General features: G+C 42.6%; 1 protein-coding gene across 1 annotated transcript in view; it reads left to right on the plus strand.

Annotated features, from left to right (window-relative positions):
• Window positions 1-25,129, plus strand: part of MAP3K1 (mitogen-activated protein kinase kinase kinase 1) — an 886,724-nt gene that overhangs the window by 808,234 nt on the left and 53,361 nt on the right. Inside the window, exons 17-18 of the mRNA XM_044063789.1 lie at window positions 168-299; window positions 580-722. Of these exons, the coding sequence (XP_043919724.1) occupies window positions 168-299; window positions 580-722 (275 nt within the window). The remainder of the gene's footprint in view (window positions 1-167; window positions 300-579; window positions 723-25,129) is intronic.

Consider the following 25,129-nt stretch of genomic DNA (forward strand, 5'->3'; position numbering starts at 1 on the left):
AGGAATTTAATGTTTACATACTCCGCCTCCTTTTTTTTAGTGAATATTTAACATGATATGGTTGTGTAGCTCTTTTATATAGGCCCTGCATTTTAAAATGAATTATGGTAACATTTAAGTGGAAAATACTCTTTTCAAGTAAATACATTTGTTTCTCTATTTTTCAGGTGGATCAGTTTCTCATTTACTGAATAAGTATGGCCCTTTCAAAGAAACAGTAATCCTAAACTATACAGAACAGTTGCTGCGTGGTCTTTCTTATCTCCATGAAAATCAGATTATCCACAGAGACATCAAAGGTATGAATGCTTTGAGCACTGAACATCCAAAAAGTACTTTGTTTTTTTTTTTTTTGTTTGGTTTTTTTTTTTTTTTTTTTTTTTTTGGTGGGGGAGGGCAGAAAGTCATCTTTTAACCATTCCTTTTTGAAGGAGGTAGCTAGCGCCCAGAGCTAGCTGCATGGCTTTAACAATTTTTGGGAGTTTTTGTACCTTCCTGACATTCCACAACACTGTATTGTTTGTTGTACTGTATAGCTGATGTTAGTAAAAAAAACTGTATTTCTTGTTATGATTTCAGGTGCCAATTTGCTAATTGACAGCACAGGGCAAAGACTAAGAATTGCTGACTTTGGAGCTGCAGCCAGACTGGCATCCAAAGGCACTGGTGCTGGTGAATTTCAGGGACAGCTGCTGGGAACTATTGCATTCATGGCACCTGAGGTAAGACAAAATTGCTAAATACCTATACAGGGCAAAATGTAGGGGTTTTCTAGATTGTATACTCCCATCTTTCCTCTTTCCTGGATCCCTTGGAATGTAAGTTCAGTTAAAAAGAAATTGAACAAACACCTGTAGTTAGCCATGCATCCATCGTCAATGTTTCAAATGTGTTAGCAGTTTTCATTTAAGTGATTGTTAAGTCACCAAAAAGGCTTAACATGGCAAACTGTTTTTCATTTGGCAAGCTTAGAGTCAAAATGACTAATGAGGAAAATGATAGACCAGTTGCATTTTATTGCTTCTTAGTAAGCAGCAGCAGAAGCAGCAGGCAGCAAGAAAGTGATTTAATGTTAGATATCATTGAAGTTAGGCAGACTTTTGATGACACGTCAGAAAATGAGCATAGGAACAGTACAATTTTTTTATTTTTTTTATTTAGCATTTGTTAACTTGGAAAGTCAGCTTGGATAGAGCCCATTTTCAGCGGAAGCCTGGGAGAAATGCTCCAGACGCATGTCTTTGATATGTGGGAGGAAACTGGAGTACATGGAGGAAACCCACGGGAACAGCAGGGAGGACATGCAGACTCTGCACAGAAGGCACTCCAGCCGAGAATCGAACTGGAGAACCACTTCCTGTGAGGCAACAACACAAACTGCTGCACCACTGTGCCACTCGAGGAAAGCAGTGATCAGGACCGTTAGATGCCTAGCCATATTTTTCTAGTTAATCACTGTATATTAATCAGATCAGACAATAGTAGTAGAAGTAGCAAACGTAAACTCGTCAAGTCAAAAAAGTAATAATAGAAAATATATAATTCTGCAGTATTACTAAGTATTCGAAAGTAATCCAAGCAAGGCAGGCAGTCTGTTTCCAGTCGAAAATCCTTTATTAAGTACACAGACGTTCAGGTTTCTCAAAAATGGTTCCATCTCTGTGGTGATTCGAGCTAATCTATAGCCTTGGGATTTCACTACATTATACTTGGTTTTTGTAGGATGTAGACTTTTACTGTGGAGTAATAAGTAAACCCTTGTTGGTTTTCTGAATAGATCAGTGGTGATTCTGTTATTGTTGATGTCCTAGGAAATCTGCATATCTAAGAAAGTGGTTGAAGTACAGCTATGGGAAGAGGTAAACTTCAGGAAGGGGGTTGTTTGATTGAGGTAAGTGATAAAATCTCCAAGCTGCAAGGTGTCACCTTCCCACACAATAAAGACATTGTCAATGCTATAGATTAGCTCGAATCACCACAGAGATGGAACCATTTTTGAGAAACCTGGACATCTGTGTACTTATAGGATTTTTGACTGGGAACAGACTGCCTGCCTTGCTTGGATTACTTTCGAATACTTAGTAATACTGTAGAATTGTATATTTTCTATTATTACTTTTTGACTTGACGAGTTTACGTTCGCTACTTCTACTACTATTGTCTGATCTGATTAATATACAGTGATTAACTAGAAATATATGGACTGAAAATCTTCCACACAGCGAAGTTTCTTACACTGTTTTGTTTTTAGACCCACTACACTTTAGTGGGTTGTTTTGAGACTTCGGGGATATCACGGAGATTACTTGTTTTATGCCTAGCCATATTCTTACATCTCTTTTCGAAAATTTGGTAGTGATCACTTCCCAAATCAAGTAGGGCCATATATAGTTACCCTGGTGTTAAATGTGTGGTGTCTCAGTAGATTCAGGTGAAAGTACTTAATTTAGGCCTGAGTGCCAAAATGTGACAAGGGGCTGGTGGAGCCAGAAGTGGAAAAACATAATTTACAAATGCAGCAGAACTGCATTTTTGAATTTTCATTTAATTACACAAGGAGGGAGGACTTGTTCCACCTATAGGCTTTTTTAAATTTATTCTAAATATTTTTATTGTGAAATTTTCTGTAAGGCAAATTTTAAATTTCAGGATGCAAAATGTGCCTTTATAAGTAAGTACATCCACTAGTGTGCTTTATCCATGTCTAATACAAAACAAAACGCAGACTTTATAACTTGTTTTAAACATTCTTTATATACCAGCAAAAACCTGTGCTTCGTCTTTCCTCTTGCTGCCTTTCCTCTTCCCCTGTGTTCCCAAGTACTATTTATTGTTTTTCACGTTTATACTTTCCCTCTCATTGGAGAAGCTTGCTCCCTTTGTGTTTGCTTTCCAACTCACTTTTTTGCATGCTTGTGTTTCTTAGGGATAGACTCTGGGCACTTTTGTCAGACTGTGTGTTTATCCCTTCCTTCCATTTAGACCACTTTCTCATCTGTCTTAACATCAGTTCCCTCACTGACTTTCATGTGGTTGTATCCCTTCTTGGATATCAGGTTGTGTGCTCGAGAGCTTATTTCCATCATGTTGCAGTTAACTACCTCTTAATTCCCTCTCCCAAGATAGTTCTTGTTGCATAGTTAATGTGCTGTTTAGCCATACAGCTTTCCTCTGTTTGTTTAACAAGATAACTTCTCTTATTCTTTAACCATCTTATCCCAGTGATTCATTCACCTATTTGCATCCCCAAAACACTTGAATGATCCCTGTCCCCTGTTCTTCATACCTGCAACAGGTTTCTAGCCGTGCTGTGTTTGTCCATTGTAACTAGGTGTACATTAAGTACCGCCTTTGCAGGAGATTCTATTGCAGGTCCCACATTCTAAGTAAGAGCTTAATTTTGGTCACCAGTGTTCACAACTCCTGCCATTCTTCCTCACTCTCTTTCCATCCCTGCTTTTTTCCCAGTCTCTTCAAATCTGTTCTGTCTCATGTTTGTCTCACAAATCTCTGTAGATCATGGCCCCTCTGCCTTTTCCTTTCCATCCTGCCTGTTTTACGAACTCAGTTTTTTCATTTGCCTCTGCACTTGTCAGTTTTTCTCTGGATATTTTTCCCCATTTCCCTTTTGTTTCCTTTGCACTGTAAAGTTTCCTCCATAAACCTCCTTTCTTTTTTTCCCCTGCTTTTCCCTCTATTCTGGTCCCCTGGCTATCTCTAAACTTCCCTACTTCTTGGCCATGATGACTTGATCCATCGTCTTCCACCTCCTGTGATCCATTAAGATCTTGCTACTTGCCCCAGTCCATGCTCCCCTTTCTGTCTGTCCCATGTGTTGCCTGTAGCACCCATGAGTCCCAGCTTACGTGGATTGTTTGGCTGTCCTGGTGGTCACAAAAAGTCTGAAACATGGCATACCTGTATCTGTTAGGTTTTGCTTTATTGGCCTGAATGTACCCATAAAGACTTAAAATGTTAAATGCCATGGCAGTCAGAAGCCATGTAGCTGAAACACTGGTATGTTCCTTAATACGCCATTTGCATATATCCCATGGACTTCCACTGCAAGAAGTTTAAGGCATCACAAAATGAAGGTTCTGTCTTGGCCAAGTCTTTTTTGCAATTGTTAATGAATGTTTTGTCTGTGTAATTGTTTTACCCTTTTTTTGGGTAAAAAGAGAAATAAAGACAAAGAGAATCTTAAGAAAAGGAAGGCAGATGACAAGGCTCCATCAGTCCCCAAGACTTCGAAATGGCTTCTCCATTCAGGTTGAATTCAGAACAGCCTCCTTTTGCTCCCCCTGTCCTGGAACCCATCCTGATTACGAACAAGGCACCAGTGGGGCAGTTAGTTAAGTTGCTATCAGAGCGGGGCATTTTTGGATCCCTTCCTGTCCTCCTTTGGTATCCTTAGGTATTTAAGGTCCATCTGTATTATTTATGACTTGGAACTAGATCCCATGATGAGGGATTTTTTGTGGACATAGATAAACATGAATGTCATTCCTTTCTCATCAGTCCTGTGGGTGGAAAGGACAAGTACTATGTCACTGAACCTTGCTCCTTCTCCTAGCTGTCAGAGGTAGTATGTTTGGAACAGACGACCAGGCAAGAGTGTATTCTTTTTGCTAAGTTGTGCTTCTATCTCAGCACCAGTGTCCCTGGATCTGTCTTACTCAGCGCCCTGCTTTCTAGAGCCGAGTAGGACTCTTACATTGACTCAATGCAGAGTGCACCTTGCCATCCTCTGGGCCATCCCTGGGGGCTCAGTGTTTGGATTCAGGGTCCTCAGCCTTTGAGGTGTCTGGGCCAATTCCCTTCTCAAGGCTTTCCACTCTTTTAGGCACAGGGATCTTTCCATTAACCAGAGCTGTTCCTTCTTTGTCAGAAGTGGTGTCTGGGACAGAGGAGGGGGTTCCTTGGATCCACTGTCAAGGTAGTGGGAGGTATAATTTCATCTCCTTTGAGATTTGATAAGCAAACTTCACAGGTCAGGGTTCCAGCCATGGACATCCCTGCTGTTACTTCTTAGGCCACACATGCATCCATTGGTCAGAGTTGAGCTTTAAGCCTCAAACAAGTGGCACAGGTGCTGTCACACTGTTATGAGGACTTGGATAACCCACTGTCTGATGTGCCGAAAAGAGGGCATGGCATGCAAAATGAAACACCTGGATTCTCTGTTGAGGTCACTACTGACTCTGATGACAGAAGGTTTCCCTCAGACTCCCACTGATAATGTATCATTTGGTGAAGTTCTGGAGTTCATGCCCACTAACACCTTATTTCTGGATAAGGCTTATGGCTCACACCTGTCTAAGTCCTGGGCTCTTCTCCCTGCAGACTTCTGGATTGATCTAGTTGTGCAGAACACATGGCAAGAGTCCCACTATGCGAGTCTGTTCCAAGTAAGCCCTGTAAAAGTTTTGAGACCTCCCAAAAATAGGTGTTACTGGATGAAGGGTCCTCTTCTGGATTCCATTATTATTTCAACTTTTACTAAAAAAGAGTTGATAGAAGATACAGCCACAGTCCATCTGCCCAACAGGGAGGCCCGGGCAATGAGTCAATTTAAGGAAGGGGAAGCAGGCATATACTCCAGGCATCTTTGCAGTCAGGGATCTGAATTACACCACACATATGAACAGACTCCAGCAAGACCTAGGCAGGCAGTGGCTATACACTCCAAAGAAGCCCCCTGCACCAGACTCAAGGAAACTACTGGATGTGACCTTGAATACTTTGCACAGTATTAACGACCCCTTACTGCAGCATGTCGTATCAGAGTTGACATGGATTGGTAAAGTATTAACCATTGTGTTGCTATCATCCATTGGAGAATCCTCAAGTAAAATCTGGCTAAAGGTACTAGTGTTATCGCGGCTGACATTGATCCTAGAGCTTGAAGGACAAAGCAGGCTGAAGTCTTGGTACTGCAGATTATTTTTCTGACCTGTGACTTTATAGTTTGAACCCTTGAGGGGGGGTAGTGAAACTATCATTGACTTTGTGTTGAAAATTGCTACTATGAATTCCAAGTTTGGGTTGGTTTCATTTGAGAATCATCATAGTTTATGGTTATTCCCAGGTGAGAACAAGTATGAAGCCCATTTCAGCTGATGCCTGGTTGGGGTGGTAATGAGACAGTCATCTAGGTTGGGCAACACCCAGGATCCCTGCAGTCTCAAGTGAGCTGCTACTACTGCCATATATTTGGTGAACACCCTGGGGGCTATGGTGAGACCAAAGGGCAGAACTCTGAACTGGTAATGACCTAGCTCTCAGCTGGAAGCATAAGTATCTTCTGGATCATCTGTTCATCTTTATTTGTTAGTACGCATCCCGAAGGTGTATCAAGCACATCCAGTCGTCCTTGCCCAGAAGAGGGAGAATGGACTGAACCGTGACCATCTGAAACTTGATGTGTCGTAAGTCTGACTTGTTCAAGTTGCTGAAATCCAAAATTGGTCTCCAGTCCCCTGTTTTCTTTGACACTAAAAAGAACCTTGAGTAAGTTCCAGAATCTATCTGGTGTGCTGGGACCTCTTGGATGACTTTTCTTCTAGAACCTTTTGTATAAGAATTGCTGCTTCTTCCCTCTGATTGGGTGGAACTTCAGGGATTTTCCTTGAGATTAGAGGTGGAAGGAAAAAGAGTATTGTATATCCTCGGGAAATGATCCTCTTCATTCAAGTATCTTTTGTTATGTCTAGCTAGGCTCTCTGGTGCAGGGATAACCGACCCCCAGCTGCCTCCAGAGGTGGACAGTCAGGCCGTCTTTCAGGAGTGCTGGTAGGGTCTGTCCAAAAAAGAATCTCTGGACCTCTGGTTTTGCGGTCCTCCTCTGCTGCGGGGGTGGCGTCAACCATTGGAGCTCCCCCCTTCTGCCCCTAGGGGATATTTCTGTACATGTGTCTTGGAAAAAACCTGGGATTTCCTGAACCACATTTTTCGACCACCTAGTTGATTCCTTGAAAACCATCTCTTAGAGGTTGAAAAACATATGCCCACTGCAGATAGGGTATTTTCATCCTTCTCAGTCCCGGATAATGTGTCCTTCACTTTGGGGCCAAACAATGATGTGCCATCAAAAGGAGCATTGGTGAAGACATAAAGGGCTGTGCAAAATCAGATAAGCGCATCCAGGCATGTCTCCTGATGAAAAGCCCTGAAGCTGCTGCCCTTGGAGTTCCTTCGGCTACATGCGAAATGAGCCTCATGGATGAATTCGAAATAGATTGCCAGGTAGCCAGCTGAGAATTCATGGATCATTGGATCTCACCAGAAACGGATCCTGAGAGGGTGTTTGACAATTCCTTAACTAAATCCCCCTGTAGCCTTATAAAATCTGCCTCATAATGCAGTGACCTTAAGTAGAAGGTTGCTGAAGCATAGACACACTTCCTAAACCAGTCCATCACCCTAGACTCCCTGTTAGGAGGATGAACAGTGGAACTGTCTGCAGCAAGTTCCTTTTTGGTGACCGCTGCCATGAGCATGGCATCAATGGGCACCCCTTTACCCCAAAATTGCTTATCCGAAGGTAGTACCATAATCTTGCCCAGTCTCTTGGATATGGACTCAGCTGTGTCATGCTCCTTCCACGCCCACCAAGGGACCAATTCAATAAGCTCATCAGTGGGCCGAGTAACCCAGGAGGTTGACGGGCCAGTACCAAAAGCCTCCAGGAACACCAGCTTCTCAGATGAAAGATTGCTGGGCACCCAGCCACCTTTCTGTTTTAAGACCTCAAGGATGCCTCCAAATGCGATATATTCAGGAGGTGACCATGAGGACCCTTCAGTTTCATCGAAGTCCGTATTCTTCGTGACTGACTCTTGAGGAGAATCCAAGTGTGTCTTCTTGCACTTCTTCTTCCATTGGACCTCCTCAGTGGAATGCTGCAGGGAGGTATCAGAAGAAACTATAATATCATGCTGGGAAGCCTGAGGTTCTCGGATTGCTGCCCCTGTGGTAAAGAGTGGTGAGACTCTAAGCACAAAGACATCAAGGTAGAAGGTTGAAAATCTGAAGCGTGTTAGATCCATCCGTTCTGCCGAGGCAGGAAAAAAAACATCTTCACAGCCTATAAGGCAGACTGCTCCAGAGAAAGGGAAGAACTTGGCTCCAAAAAGACAAGCTTTTGGACAATTGCCACCCCCCCCCCCAAAAAAAGAAAAACACAGTCTCCCTAGGAGGAAGCTGAACTATCCAGTTTTGAAGCTTTGAGGCACAGAGACTGCTCCAACAACTTTGAAGTCAACTCCAACATCTTGGATCTGACAGGGAAGCTTCGGCTCCAGGACCCCTCCAAATCCAAATTAACTGAAGGACTCAGAGTAAACTTTGAATCCGTAAATATTGCTATCTTTGGATCCGAGCCAGACTGAGCTGGAAGGCTCGGATCCAGGGACTTGGAAACAGATGAAGAAATCAGAAGAGGAACTTGTATCACAAGTGTAGTTGAAGAACGGACCTCCTGTCCCAAGGGGGTAGGAGTCGATAAGACACCCGTCTGACTATGCGCGTAGAGAATCTTCTCTACCACTCTTTCCACATCTTCCTCCATCACCTTCTGGAAGAGCAAGTGAAAACAATAGAGGGGGACCTGGGTCAGTGATATTCTAAAAAGGGTGAGGCACCGTTGAAGGCAATGGATCCATGGATGGCAAGTATGTGGTCCTGGGTAGATATATAAGGCTTGAGGAGGTCGGGTCCAATATTTTTTTTGTCAGATCCCACGTGGTCGGACTCATAACTTTTTTTCTTTTTCGGATCAGAGGTGTGGGGCTCTTGGATCTGGCCAGATCTAAGTTAAGCCTTTTCCTCGATGGCTCCAAAACCTGAAAGGATGAGGTGGATGGTTTCGGAGACAAAAGTTTTGACACTTTACTTTTGGAGGATTGAACCCAAGATATTGCCTCTCCAAAAGCAGATGGTAATAAGCCTTTCAGTATAAGTTTATTCTTTGTTTTTAACAAATCCCTGGGATTGAAACCATCGTAAAGCCCCAAAGCAGTAAACACACACAGTGTGGGCATCAGACATTGGTAGTTTGTGCCCGCACTTAACACAATTTTTAAACCCAGTGGCCCTTTTTTCGCCATGCCAAACTATATAGGAAAGAAATTTTTGTAACAGGATTTTTTGGAAGAAAAAAGGGAGAAGGGAAAACTAGCAATGGTAAAAAAAAAAAAAAAAAAAAAAAAAAAAGAGAGCGCTACACTAAATGTAGAAAGGAAATTACTATAACTATAGTAATTTAAGAAGTATGCTGCATGTGAAAGGCAAAGATAAGGAAACAAATTTTACCAACTATGGTTACAAGAAATACAATGCCGTATGAAGGTAAGGGAAAAGTAATATATAAATATTAGAAAATAAGACAGTATGGGAAGATAGAAGATAATAATGATCACTTATCTCAAAAAAGCTCAAGATCAACCACGTCTTTCGCTGAGAGTGGCAGATGAGATCAGAGGTAATTTGTGGTTATTGCGTTACAGTTAATGGAGAAGTTTGAGAGGTCTTGGTTACCACAGGCTTTAGCAATGGCTAAGTCAGATCCGAACCCATCAGAGGGTAGAATGAAAGTTGACATCTGATCTTCCATTTTCCTGACAGCTTGCAGCTTTACGTCATAGTCGACCTTTTGTACCTAGGATGTGTGATAGGTAATAAAACATACCTCAAACGCAAAGATATCGATTTGTCTAACCCTAAAGCAGACCCTGCAGAGATCTCCTTAAGCTAAGCAGATTGCCAATTTTAATCATATTCCCTCCAACAAGGATGGGAAAGCTTTTAACAGTTTGAAATAGTGTCACTTAACAACCAGAATTTTAAACTGCCAGGCTCAAGTTAAAGTGTTTGTTTTGTTTTGTTTTTGTGATCATGAAAAAGTTATTTGTTAACTTTCTCTTTTCTAAGGTGAAGAATTCTTTGAATGCCTCTGAAGAATGTCATGATTACATGAAAAGCAGATAAAACAGTGTTCTTAGAACACTGCAGGCACTTTATCCAGAGTTGCTGCATATCATGAAAACGTTTGCTTGGTTATGTGCTCAAAATTTGCCAGAAGATGTTAAGACTGAGATTTTAAATTCTCCCATAGACAGGGAAGTTCTATTTGGCCCTTCTGCAGCTAAGCTGAGATCTGACAAGAGGATAAAGTTGATTCAAGAGGTTATACAAATCTTCCAACCTTCTTATTTATTTCAGGTCACATTTTCAAAAATGCAATTTAAGAAGCAAGGTGCCACCAAACAGGATTTTAAAAAGCAGTGGCAAGGAGGCTCTTGAAAGAAAGGAAAAACAAAACCTCTCAAAACCAAGGACAGTCCAAAAACTCAGAATGACTATTTGCCTATTCAGACTCCCTTTCCCTACCAGTCTGGCTGTCTCTCCTCTCTGTGGCACAAGATTATTTCAGACAAATGGTTCTGAAATTCATTCAGATAAGGTAGTTTTGAATGGGAGTCCCTCCCTCCTTCTTTGGGGATTCTTCCCTGCCCAGTAAACCAAATATCCCCATTCTGAAACCGATGATCTGATGTTGTCAATTTTCATTCATTCCTCAACAGGTGGGTTTGGATCCAACACTGCCGTTATTTTAGCTTTGACCACTAACAAACTCTCAAGCTCCTTCCTTTACCCATAGTGCCCTATCCCCTAACATACCTCAGATCTTGTTTGCCGTTTTAGCGTTTGGATGTGGTCCTGCTGAGCTGTTTAGCTAGCTAGTTGTTTTTTGAGAGAGAAGTAGAGTTTTTTTTTCCTGTTACTTGTTAGTCAATTGCTAATAACCGTACTTTTTTGCCTTTTTGTTATATGTAGGTGCTTGTGGGTGTGCTTTCCGTGAACGTTGGGCATCGGGCTGGCAACTCAGCACCGTAAAAATCCACTGCCAATCAATCTGCGGACCAGTGATCCGCTGTGGTGACCCCTAACTGGGAAAAGCTGAAAGACCTTGCTATTATATTGATACCTTCCTTTCCTGCACTCTGTGTAGTTCTCCTTACCATAGTTGGAAAGTTTTTCTTTCCGTTTCCCCTTTCTTACTTACACTTACACTTTTATTCTTGAATACCATTGTTGTCCTTTTTATGGCTGATATTGTCTAGCCTATCATGTGACGTCCAACATACAGGCAGTGCCTCTAAGCTCTTGTGTACAGGCTGGACATCTATTCATTTGGGCGGAATATAACCCATGTGTAAAGAATACTGCAACATAGAAAAGAAGGACATCTGTGGTTATATTTATTTATTTATTTATTCCAATTTAATGACCGGGGAGGTCCACTGGGCTTGGGGGGCCCATTTTCAGTGGAGGCCCGGGGAGAAAAGCTCCACAACTCAAAATTTACTTACATGAATAGTTTCAAAGACAGTCTGCATTACAAACAACAGGTTGCATTCAAAAAAAGAAAAAAAAACAAACAATTACAGTTTTGTTCAGGAGAAAAAGACAGGCATATAGCATAATAGCTAGATTTTACTGTTTAGTTACATATACAATGTAATAAACCAAACCAGTGGTCTGAGTGCCCAAGGTAAAAACTGGCAAACCTGAAGTAAGGCACACACGAAGCTCAGCAAAACGGACAACTGCTTTAATGAACAAGCACAAAAACAATCCACAGCAAGCTAAATCACAGCAGCACAGCACAGCAGCAACGCACAAGCAACAGCACAATAACGCTGTAAAGTTAATCCACATACATTTTCGTCACAATAACTTCATCAGATACCTAACCTCTCTTCCTTTGATGAATAAATAAACTAATCTAATTCAAATGAACCAATGAGTGAACAAATTCAATTACACATGCAAATTTATTCACTCGTTGGTTCATTTGTATTAGATTAGTTTACTTATTCATCAAAGGAAGAGAGGTTAGGTATCTGATGAAGTTATTTTGACGAAAACGTATGTGGATTAGCTTTACAGCGTTATTGTGCTGTTGCTTGTGCTTTGCAATTTCGTTTGCTGTGCTGTGCTGCTGTGATTTAGCTTGCTGTAGATTGTTTTTGTGCTTGTTCGTTAAAGCAGTTGTCCGTTTTGCTGTGCTCTGTGTGTGCCTTACTTCAGGTTTACATATGCAATGTACATTTGAGAGCGAGGTTAAGATTTTACACAACTATTCTTTCTTCTTCTGTAGATCCAGTACCATTGAGAGTACCTTTCCCTTTGCTGGAGTCCCACCAGCACTTTGGATCACCATCAGTGACATCATCTTGTTCTTCCAGAAATCTGACCAAGGCAGATGTGGACAGAATGATGAGGAAGTTTCTATTGGATAAATACGACCTGAGAACAGTCCACAAATGTAACAAGCGAATCAGCAAAATCTCCTGCCTCAGAAGAGAAAAGGCACCAGCACGACACAAGCACTGTTCACAAAAGGTTTAATCCAAACGATAAAACAATACACAAGAAGTTGAGCGCTTTCATCCACTAGGGACTTCTTCAGAACACTTAATTGTAACACTACTACTCCATTAAATACATTAAAAAATACTAATAATTACATCACATGTCATTTCCTCATTAAGAATTTAAAGTGCAAGTGCATAGAAGTACCTAAAATTGCCTAATTTCATAGCAAATATAAACAAACAAAAAAAAATATATAAAAATTCATAAAAATTGCATAAAACTTTTTCATAAAACTTTTCAGTGCGTGTTGTGGTGCCAGTGCATGTAAAGCTTCCATCAAAACATGATGCATAATACAAAAATGTGTATATATGCAAAAAAATGTGTGTATATACAAAAAACAGCCCCATTACTATTTGGAGCATCTATTTATTGTTGTCCAATATAGGTTTTATAGAAACATGTTCATTGATGCCAGGATACACTGATGCATTTAGTTTTACCTGCCATCTCACCTCCTTATCACTAACTAATTTCTTGACATCTCCTCCTCTCACATTAGCTCTAACCAGTTCAAGAATTCCAAAACTGAAGTTAGAACATTCCTTATTGGTTTTTAGATGTTTCCACAAAGCATTAGTCTCGTCCTTCTTCCTGATACTATACTGGTGGTCGTAGATCCTGTTGCGTAAGCACCTGATGGTCTTCCCTACATAAAAGCAGGGACAATGTGTGCAAGCAGCCATATATATCAAATTGGTGGATCTACAATTACCTTTTTGGAAATGGATTTTGGTTTTATTAAAATTCTGTAAAGTTAGGTTCTGTACTGTTGTTATATACTGACACTGGGGGCAAGTCCCACATTTTGTTGTTCCCCTCTTGTTGTCTGTGTAATTCTGTTTTTTCTCTAATAAGGACTTCAAATTCTGTCCATTCCTATACACAAAATGGGGTACCCCTCCAACAATATTCCAAATCCTTCTGTCTGCTCTAAATACCCTCCAGTTCTTCTGAATGATCCCTTTGATGTACTTGCTATGGGGTCCATATTGTATGATACAAGCTTTCCCAAACTTACTTGTCATGTCTGTACAAACCTCATGGTTATTCTTAGGGGGTACAGAAAAAGACCTTCCTCCTCCAAGCAGGGGTATATACCTCTTACCCCATTGTTGCCAGACATAAGTCTTAAGCTCATTAATCATACCCTCGGGTATCCCCTTTCCACAAAAATGAACCTATCTTCCTTAATTCTACATCCAAATCCATAATATCAGATGTCATCCTCGCCGCTCGAATAAACTGCCCTTTTACTATATTTCTTTTCTGGGCCCAAGGATGGCTACTATTGAAATGTAGATAGGAATTGCTGAAAGTGGTTTTCCTAAAATATTAGACTTAAAATTCCCTTCTTCCAATGTGACCAGTACATCTAGGTAGGAAATACTCTTTCTATCCATGTTGATGGTAAATTTTAAATAATCAGTACACGAGTTTAGGTATATGAAAAAATGGTCCAACTCCTCCTTACTCCCTTTCCAAACTAGGAAGATATCGTCAAGGAAGCGATAGTAACATCCTATATGTTCCATCCATTTAGAACTAAGGATGTGTTCCTTTTCCCAGTTTAACAACACCAGGTTTGCATATATGGGGGCACATGCGGCCCCCATCGCAACACCCTTACTTTGTCTATAATATTTCCCCTCGTAATAAAAGTAGTTATGGGTTAGTATTATCTCCATGAAGTCCAGAATCAAAAGTGTTTGTTCCCAAGTGGTCTTACCTAACTCATGAATACTATCTTGAAACCTTCTCATCCCGTCCACATGGGGGATGCTGGAAAAAAGGTCAACCACATCAATAGTGACCAACCATTCAGCCTCCTTGGAAATATGTGGTTCCAATCGTCCTAAAAAATCCCATGAATCGGCCACTAGGTGACTTATACTCCCCAGACATGGTTTTAACCATTTGTCAACAACTTTTCCGAATCTGAAAGTTTTGGAAAAACTTGCAGATATTATCGGTCTGAATGGTGGATCCAAAGTGTCCTTGTGGACCTTTGGGATACCCACTATCGTACCTATAATAGGATGTTCTACTTTAAGATATTTTTCCAGGTCAATATCCATGCTACCTTCTAAAATAAGGTCGTGTAGTAACAGATCCACTTTTCTGTACCCTTTATTAACTTCGTTTAATGAAGATTCCTCATATTTTCCTGAATCGTTTATAATACTGTTCATCTTACTAACGTACTTTTCACTGGGATATAGTACTACACCACCCCCCTTGTCCGGTTTCATGATCCGGATAAGTTTGTTCTCCTGTAATCTTTTTAGCAACATATGCTCCTCCTTAGAAATGTTATTTTCAAAATGTTTGTACAAGGGTTCGGAACTTTGAATATGCCTGTAAATATCACCAACTACAAGTTTTTCAAACGTGTCGATTAGTGGATTCAAAGGGGGGGTGTAGGAACTCTTAGTCTTAAATTCCTTTTCATTTACATAATTAGATCCTTCAAACTTAATACCAAGATTCAGTTTCCTAGTATATTTTTTCACATCTAAAATGCTCTTTAGTAATGACTTCATCCGTGTAATTATATATATTGAAGTTGTCATAACTACTAAGTACATCATTAATCCTTAATATTTTTTTAACTTTCCTTTTTTCCTTTTTTCCTTTTTTCTTTTTTCTTTTTTTCCTTTTTTCCTTTTATGACAACTTCAATATATATAATTACACGGATGAAGTCATTACTAAAGAGCATTTTACCTTACTATCAAAAGGGATGAAATTTATTCCCCATAGTAGATTGAATTTAGTTGAAAATATTTTAGATGTGAAAATGTCTGGGGAGTATAAGTCACTTAGTGGCCGATTCATGGGATTTTTTAGGACGATTGGAACCACATATTTCCAAGGAGGCTGAATGGTTGGTCACTATTGATGTGGTTGACCTTTTTTCCAGCATCCCCCATGTGGACGGGATGAGAAGGTTTCAAGATAGTATTCATGAGTTAGGTAAGACCACTTGGGAACAAACACTTTTGATTCTGGACTTCATGGAGATAGTACTAACCCATAACTACTTTTATTACGAGGGGAAATATTATAGACAAAGTAAGGGTGTTGCGATGGGGGCCGCATGTGCCCCCATATATGCAAACCTGGTGTTGTTAAACTGGGAAAAGGAACACATCCTTAGTTCTAAATGGATGGAACATATAGGATGTTACTATCGCTTCCTTGACGATATCTTCCTAGTTTGGAAAGGGAGTAAGGAGGAGTTGGACCATTTTTTCATATACCTAAACTCGTGTACTGATTATTTAAAATTTACCATCAACATGGATAGAAAGAGTATTTCCTACCTAGATGTACTGGTCACATTGGAAGAAGGGAATTTTAAGTCTAATATTTTTAGGAAAACCACTTTCAGCAATTCCTATCTACATTTCAATAGTAGCCATCCTTGGGCCCAGAAAAGAAATATAGTAAAAGGGCAGTTTATTCGAGCGGCGAGGATGACATCTGATATTATGGATTTGGATGTAGAATTAAGAAAGATAGGTTCATTTTTTGTGGAAAGGGGATACCCCGAGGGTATGATTAATGAGCTTAAGACTTATGTCTGGCAACAATGGGGTAAGAGGTATATACCCCTGCTTGGAGGAGGAAGGTCTTTTTCTGTACCCCCTAAGAATAACCATGAGGTTTGTACAGACATGACAAGTAAGTTTGGGAAAGCTTGTATCATACAATATGGACCCCATAGCAAGTACATCAAAGGGATCATTCAGAAGAACTGGAGGGTATTTAGAGCAGACAGAAGGATTTGGAATATTGTTGGAGGGGTACCCCATTTTGTGTATAGGAATGGACAGAATTTGAAGTCCTTATTAGAGAAAAAACAGAATTACACAGACAACAAGAGGGGAACAACAAAATGTGGGACTTGCCCCCAGTGTCAGTATATAACAACAGTACAGAACCTAACTTTACAGAATTTTAATAAAACCAAAATCCATTTCCAAAAAGGTAATTGTAGATCCACCAATTTGATATATATGGCTGCTTGCACACATTGTCCCTGCTTTTATGTAGGGAAGACCATCAGGTGCTTACGCAACAGGATCTACGACCACCAGTATAGTATCAGGAAGAAGGACGAGACTAATGCTTTGTGGAAACATCTAAAAACCAATAAGGAATGTTCTAACTTCAGTTTTGGAATTCTTGAACTGGTTAGAGCTAATGTGAGAGGAGGAGATGTCAAGAAATTAGTTAGTGATAAGGAGGTGAGATGGCAGGTAAAACTAAATGCATCAGTGTATCCTGGCATCAATGAACATGTTTCTATAAAACCTATATTGGACAACAATAAATAGATGCTCCAAATAGTAATGGGGCTGTTTTTTGTATATACACACATTTTTTTTGCATATATACACATTTTTGTATTATGCATCATGTTTTGATGGAAGCTTTACATGCACTGGCACCACAACACGCACTGAAAAGTTTTATGAAAAAGTTTTATGCAATTTTTATGAATTTTTATATATTTTTTTTGTTTGTTTATATTTGCTATGAAATTAGGCAATTTTAGGTACTTCTATGCACTTGCACTTTAAATTCTTAATGAGGAAATGACATGTGATGTAATTATTAGTATTTTTTAATGTATTTAATGGAGTAGTAGTGTTACAATTAAGTGTTCTGAAGTCGTCCCTAGTGGATGAAAGCGCTCAACTTCTTGTGTATTGTTTTATCGTTTGGATTAAACCTTTTGTGAACAGTGCTTGTGTCGTGCTGGTGCCTTTTCTCTTCTGAGGCAGGAGATTTTGCTGAAGTTTCTATTGGCACAGACACAGATGGGAGTCCTTTCGGCTCCTACTCCTTCAGGTCAGGAATCCCTAATTGCCACTACACCACAGATCTTGGCTTCTTCTCCAGTCCAACCTATTGCTTCGGGCCCTTGGATCTGAGTCTTCCAGGGCCGTCTAGATCAGACCCAAAGATCATATTATCTTCAGCTTCAAGACTTTCTCTGAGTGTACCGGCTCAGATAGTTTCAGAGCTGAGGCATCTCTGTCGGATCCAAGGTGTTAGAGTCAACTCAGAAGTTGTTGGAGCCATCTCTACCCCTCGGTGCTTCAGCATTGGATAGCTCAGCTCTGACCGCTGCTTCAAGTAGATTGCCTTTGCAACAGGGGGAGTCAATGGGTCAGAAGCTTGGCTTCTTGGCTGCGTTGACTTCCTTCTCCCCAGAGCTTTCTGCCTTTGAGGTGGTGGAGAGAGTGATGTTCTTCGTGTTTCACTATTGCAGTCATCACATTTGGGTTATCCTGCCAGGGGCAGCTCTCAGTTGGCCCGAATACCAGAGGCTTAGTATTTCTGCATTGGATACTGTCACTCCAGGACTGACGTCAGGTCGTCAGTGGTATAAAGTCAGGCAGCCAACGCCATTACATCAGTCTTTCTTGCCGAGAAGCCCAAAAAAGAAGCAGTTCGCACAAGTGCCGGTCAGCCGCTACCTGAGTTTTCATTTCCAAATTGAAGTTGAAGTCTTCTAAAGCGTAATACCCCATTGGGGATCCTTTTTTCTTGCTCTAACTGATGTCAGAAAAAGATAACAATTGTCTTGCCTGTGGAAAGCAAATACCACACCGAGGCTTAGCATCACCTGTTTAGGCCCAGACCACGACATCCCTTGCTGTCACTTTTGTGCTTTATTCAATGCCAGAACTATACGTTGTCTGGCCCTTATTGTAGCTAGATATTTTCGCTCTCAGTTCTCAAATTCCGATATGGCTTCGGTACGCCATCCGACTACTGACCGCACAGGTCAAAAACTGCCGAAGATGCTTCCGCTAAGCTAGTAGTCAGTTCTCCGGTCCTCGGTGAGGTGCTTTTGCAGCCCTTGATGCCCGCTTCTGTGGATTCGCAGGCTGCTAATGAGACCCTTTCTCAGTCCGGTATGCTGCGAGACTCTTCGACTAAGAATCCTGCGGATGTCTCTACCTTGGATGGGTAGGGAGCCGCTGAGCATGCACCGGCTTCCGAGAAAGTACTTCGCACTACCGATTCCCGACACAGACCGACTTCTTTCACATCTTCAGTTCTTTCTAAAACTACCGAGTTTCTAAGGCCCAGGGTATGAACTACGCCCAAAAAAACTACAACCCAAGCTCTGGCACCTGCTTCCTTGCCTCAATCTCAAATGCTTAAAATGGCGGAAGACCTTATTATGCTTATTAGGGGAAGCCAGGCTACCCCTTCCAAAAGAAAGAGACTTGTCCCCAGTAGTTTTATCTGAAAAGGAGTCCGATGACTCTGACGCTTCTGAATATGAAGACATGCAACCCCACCCTGCTTGTGAGGATTCTGATGCAGTAGAATCCATTCCTTCTGCCTCTCCACCCAAGGATTTTTCATTTGGGGAAACCCTTCATACTTTAATGGAGCATTTCCAATGGGAATGTCAAGACTGTCCTCAGTCAAAAAAGAAACTCAGGGAATTCTTAGGTTTACCACAGCACAGACCTTTGGCCATTCCTCCTGTCCTGGATGTTGTGGATGATGTTTTTATGGAATCCACTTTGACTCCTGGCACCCTTCCTCCTGCTCCCAGGAAACCTGACAGGCACTACAGAGTCCCTGACTCTCACAAATTCGTTTTCAAAAATCCTACTGCTGACCCAGAGGTCCTCTCTCAAGGACCTAAAGGAATTAAAGCAATTTCAGCTAAGAGTCCCCCCGTCAGACAGGGATTCCCAAGCTTTAGACAGATGGGGTAAAAAAGTATACACCTCTGCTACTCTTGCTATTAGAGCATTAAATTGTTAGTTCCACATGCTGAAATATCAGCAGCATACCATGGAACTCCTCAAACAAAAAATATCTTCCTTTCCTGCTTGTGCAGAAAATAAAGACTTACAAGAGCTAATGCATTCTGCAACTCAGATTACTAAGCAAACCTTGCAATGTGGCTTTGATGCCCTAGAAGCATCTTGCAGGGCAGCAGTCACTGATTCTGTCCTTAGAAGGCATGCTTGGCTTAAGGAACAGACCTTGCCAGACCATGTCAAATCCAAATTATTGGATGCACCATTGAACAAAGACAATTTATTTGGTACCAAGGCAGAAGAGGTCTTAAAAAAGATGGAAGAAAAAGTTAAATCTATGCAGACAGTTAAAGACTTCTTGCAGGTCCAGCCTCCGAGGTTCAGTAGGCATTGCCCCCTCCAAGCACCGGTCCTTTCCTGCCCCCTCCAGGCCAGCTCAGCCCAGACCCAGAGGAAGCAGCCCCAGAGAATGCAGAGATCTAAGCAATGGAGTTCCTCCTCTTCAAAAACAGGGAGTGCAAAGCCCCACCCCCTTATGGTAAGAACTCACAATGACTTTACATGTCCACCCCTTACCTCTGCCCACCTGCTTGTGCCCCTAGGAGGAAAACTCTCCTTCTTTGCAAGCAACTGGGCCTCTATTATCAACGACCGATGGGTCCTCAACATAGTGTCCCAAGGATACAAATTTTTTTCCACACACTGCCAACCCCAAAAGGGTTCCCAGATCTTCCTCCAAACCAGTGGGCAGAGGCCAAAAAAGCAAGTCCTTTCCCTGCTCTCCATGAGGGCAATACAACATGTTCCTGCAGAACAGGTAGGCCAAGGTTTCTATTCCAAACTCTTCCTGGTACCCAGAAAAGAGGGCACCTGGCACCCAATCTTTGCTCTAGCCATTCTAAACACCTTTCTGGTGATACCAAAATTCAAAATGCTCACCCTCCAGCAGCTTCTTCGTATGCTTTTTAAGGATGCTTGGTTAGCCACCCTAGACCTAAAAGAGGCCTACCTACACATCCCAATCAGGGAATCTTGCAGGAAATATCTATTCTTTCAGGGAAGGATCTATGCACTTTCAGTTCTGTGCGCTTCCCTTTGGCTTATCCACTGCTCCCAGAGTTTTAACAAAATGCCTGGCTCCAGCCATTGCTTTTTGCAGACAAAGAAGTATTCAAATTTACAGTAATGTTACAGCACCTGACCTTTGTAAAGGACCTACTGACCTCCCTGGGGTATACTGTCAATGAAAAGAAATCAAAACTAGTCCCCACACAAAAATTGTATTCCTGGGAGCAAGCCTGGACACAGCATCCCAGATGGCTTTACTTACTCAAGAAAAACAAGCCTACCTGACAGGCTACTTCTCTCAACTAGCCACCAGAACCCAGTTATCCGCAAGGAAAGTCCTGAAAGCTCTAGGGTTCATGGCCTCCTGCATTCTACTCATTCCATTTGCCAGACTGCATATGAGGAAACTACAATGGTACCTAAAAAGCCTTTGGTGTCAGCACTCTCAAGACCTGGAAACTGTCATACCAATATTACGTTGTCTAAGGAAAAATTTTCTTTGGTGGGCAGCAGCATGCAACCACAACAAGGAACTTCCCTTCTCACAACCCCACACCGCCCAGACCCTCACCACAGACGCATCAGACTATGCCTTGGGTGCACACCTGGACGGCAGGTGCATTCAAGGCCATTGGAGCCCAAATCAAATACATCTGCACATCAACCAAAAAGAGATGCTAGCTGTTCAGCATGCCCTAACAGCTTTCAGACCCCTACTCTCCCCGGGGCCTCTACTGATCAAAACAGACAACCACCACAGTGTTGTGGTATGTCAACAAGCAGGGAGGGACTCACTCTTATCCTCCCTGCAGGCTCGCCATGACCCTTTGGCACACGGCCTCAGCCATGCAGCTACAGCTGCTAGCACTATTCCTGCCTGGCTCCCTAAATTCTCTGGCAGACAATTTAAGCAGAAACCTGCTAGACAAACACGAGTGGCAGCTAGACCACAGAAACTTCACCCTTGTAACCCAGAAATGGGGCACTCCGAAGGTGGACCTCTTTGCCTCCCACTCCAGTCATCAGCTCAGCAAATTCTGCACCAGGAAAACTCGCAACAAGGCTTGGAAAGTGGATGCTCTAGCCTTCCAATGGGTAAACCTCTCGGTCTATGCATTTTCCCCTCTGCCACTCATTTCAAGGGTACTGCTCAAAATGAGAGGAAAAAACGAGAGCAATCCTGATTGCCCCAGACTGGCCACGTCAGCACTGGTACCCACTACTGGGCAGCTGGTCACCCCTGCCACCATGGCAATTACCTCAGATCCCAACACCCCTGACCCAGAGGAATGGGGAATTCATGCATCCCCAATTGCAGGCCCTCAACCTGGCAGCCTGGCTTATTCCTTGACCTCTTCTAAAGCTGCCAGCCTAAGCAAACAAGTTCTAGATGTTATATGTGAGGCCAGATGCACCAGCACTAGAAAACCCTATGCTGACAAGTGGAAAAGGTTTTGCACCTGGATCCAGGCTAAGGGAGCCAGGATGGCACAACCCTCCCTACTTCTCATCCTGGATTACCTAGCAGACCTACTACACAGGGTTTTATCCTTCTTTTTTATTAAAATTCATGCCTCTGCCATCTCTGCTGATTACAACACAGAGCCACCTCTCTTCTCACACCCTCTCATCAAACAGTTCCTTAGAGGGGTTAACAACTTAAGGCCACCCAGAAGAGCTCCTACCCCAGCTTTGGACCTTAACTTTGTGTTGGAAAAGCTCACCCTACCCCCTTTTGAACCTGCAGCTTCAGCAGCGTTAAAATTTCTGTCTTGGAAGACAGCCTTGCTTCTGGCCATCACTTCAAGTAGAAGAGTTTCAAAGCTACAAGCACTCATGGCTGTAGAGCCCTTCATAATTTTCCATGCTGACAGGGTCTCCGTCAGGACTAACCCATCCTTCATGCCTAAAGTGGTGTCCAGTGTGGCTCTCAACCAATCCATTAATTTGGCCACCTTTTTCCCTAACCCACAAAACAAGTGGGAAAGGATTCTGCACTTTCTAGATGTGCACAGACAGCTCATATTCTATCTGGACAGGACTAAATCTTTTAGAAAAACTGATCAATTGCTAGTCAGCTTCACAGCAGGGGCAGAGGGCAAGGCTATATCCAATCAAACAATCTCCAAATGGATAGCACACTGCATCCATTTCTGCTACAAACAACACAGGAAAGTGCCCCCAAAGGGGGTCAGGATGCATTCCACTAGGGCAACCTCCACCTCTGCAGCTTTTCTCAGAGGGGTCACCACCAGGGACATCCTGGAGGCTGCAACATGGACATTTGTTCATACCTTCACCAAGCATTACCACCTGCCTATCTTCTCCAAATCCAGGGCAGGCTTTGCCTCCGCAGTCTTGCAGGGCTTCCTAGCCAGCCCACAGTCTTCTTGACTGCCTTCACCCTTTTCTTCAGCTTTGGGAATCAACCCAAATGTGATGACTGCAACAGTGAAACACGAAGAACATAGTACACTTGTGTAGACTTACTGTAAATGTAGATGTTCGAGTGTATTCATTGTTGCAGTCCTGGTCCCCCCCCCCCAACATCCCCCTTGTCTCTCTCGCTCTCTCTCTCCTTGCAGGGAATTTTTGGCATTTACTTTATACTGGTGGTGTTCTTCCACCATAACCTAGCTCCCTATTTGGGGGCTCCTGACAGTTAGGGCAAGAAAAAACTGATGTAATGGCGTTGGCTGCCTGATTTTATACCACTGACGGCCTGACGTCAGTCCTGGAGTGACAGCAACCGACGCAGAAATACTAAGCCTCTGGTATTCGGGCCGACTGAGGGCTACCCCTGGCAGGATAACCCAAATGTGATGACTGCAACAGTGAATACACTCGAACATTTACATTTATGATAAGTGTACGCAACTGTACTTTCTCTGCTTCTGCAGGATGGATAGTTCCTCCCCACCTCAGATCTCCCCTCTGAATCCCATGTCTGTGTGCCTTGAACCCCATCGTTCCACTCCACAGGGACAGCCAGCTCAAAGTCTCCAGGCTACCTAGCCGGGTATTAATATTTATTTCTTCTGATACTTCTCCGGACCACCCTGCCGAAGAAGTCCCTAGGAAGAGTAAGTGCAATAAGGCGCACTTGGACTCCCCACAGGCGTCCACCTCTGAAGATACAAATTTCGATGATGGGGAAGGATCCCCAAGATCTGCATCTAGAAATCCTTAAGCAGAGGGGGTGGTTGGTCCACCAGTAACCCTTCCAAGAGGAATCTGTATTCCTGGAGACCTTTGGGTCTAGCCTGTCTACCTCCTGCGTGGCTCCACCTGCTGATGAGCTCATTGATTTGATCTGTAAGCGGACATGGAAGGAACCTGACACAGTTGAGCTAGTCCCCAAAAGATCAGATCAGATTTTGGCACCACGTGCAGGTAAACAATTTTGGAGCAAGGGAGTTCCTGTAGATTATATGGTTGTGGCAGCAGCCACCAAAAAAGAACTCACGGAGCAGAGTTCTTCTGTTCATCCCCCTAACCGGGAGTCTAGGGTTTTGGACAGATTTTGGAAGCGTGTGTGTGCTTCATCGACATTTGCACTCAGGTCACTGAATTATTTGGCATACTTCACGAGATTACAGAGGGATCTGATTAAAGAGCTTTCAGACTCCCTCTCGGGGACCAGTACTCTTGAGGCTCAGTATTCTGTGGCCTCGCAGTTGGCTACCTTTAGTTGATCACTAACTTATTCATAAGACTCATCTCCTATGTGGGTGAAGGTACCTGGAGGGCTGCGGGCTCAGTCATTTCTAGTAGGAGAGGCATGCCTTTATACGCTTATGTGACATTCTGAAGCTCTTCAAGTCTTCTTTCGTCAGTGCTTCTTTTGACAGAAGCTCTTTATTTGGCCCTAAAGTTAAGGACACACTCTCCACGTGTGAGCAAGATGGCAAGACCTTGTCTGCAGTGGGTGTATTGTTTTCAACTTCTCAAAGGACCTTTTCCAGGAATCAACGAGGAGGTAGGAAAATGTGGTTCACAAAGTCCCTAGGTCCTTTCTAAGATCCACGTGGAGATAATTCCCCCAGAGGCAGAGGGAGGGAACTCAAATGAAAGACATCGCCCACATGGCAGAGGAGACCCACAGAACCAGAGGTCTACAGATTCTTTCTCCAGCATACCCTACCAGTGGACCTGAAAGGAGAGACAATTGTCCACCTCTGGAGACAATCTGGGGTAATTTATCCCTGCACCAGAGAGCCTGGCTAGACATTACAAAAGATTCTTGGGTGCAGATGATTATTTCCAGAGGTTATACAATTGCCTTTTTCCTACCACCTCCACCTGTATGCAAAATTCCTGATGTTCCATGCAGTCAGAGGAAAGCAGCAGCACTAGAAATACAAAAGCTGCTAGAACAAAGGAGTCATCCAAGAGGTCCCATCAAACCAGATAAAATATAGAACTTACTCAAGATTCTTTTTAGTACCAAAGAAAAGAAGGGACTGGAGACCTAATTGGAACTCAGCAGTCTGTAAACAAATCAGTTCAGCACACCAAGTTCTGGATGGTCACAGCTGAGTCAGTTCTGCCCTTTTTTTGCAAGGACAACTGGATGTGCTCGATAGACTTTCAGGATGCATACTATTACATAAAAATGAACAGGCAATCCAGAAGGTATTTACACTTCCAGCTGGGAGCCAGTCATTATCAGTTCAGAGCACTGCCCTTTGGCCTCACCACAGCCCCTAGGGTGTTCACCAAATGCATGGCAGTAGTAGCAACTCACTTGAGAGTGCAGGGATTCCGAGTGTTTCAGTACTTGGACAACTGGCTCATTACTGCCCCTACCAGGCATC

This window comes from Protopterus annectens, chromosome 2.part2, assembly GCF_019279795.1.
Source record: "Protopterus annectens isolate FY-2018-M chromosome 2.part2, PAN1.0, whole genome shotgun sequence".
Lineage (NCBI taxonomy): Eukaryota > Metazoa > Chordata > Ceratodontiformes > Protopteridae > Protopterus > Protopterus annectens.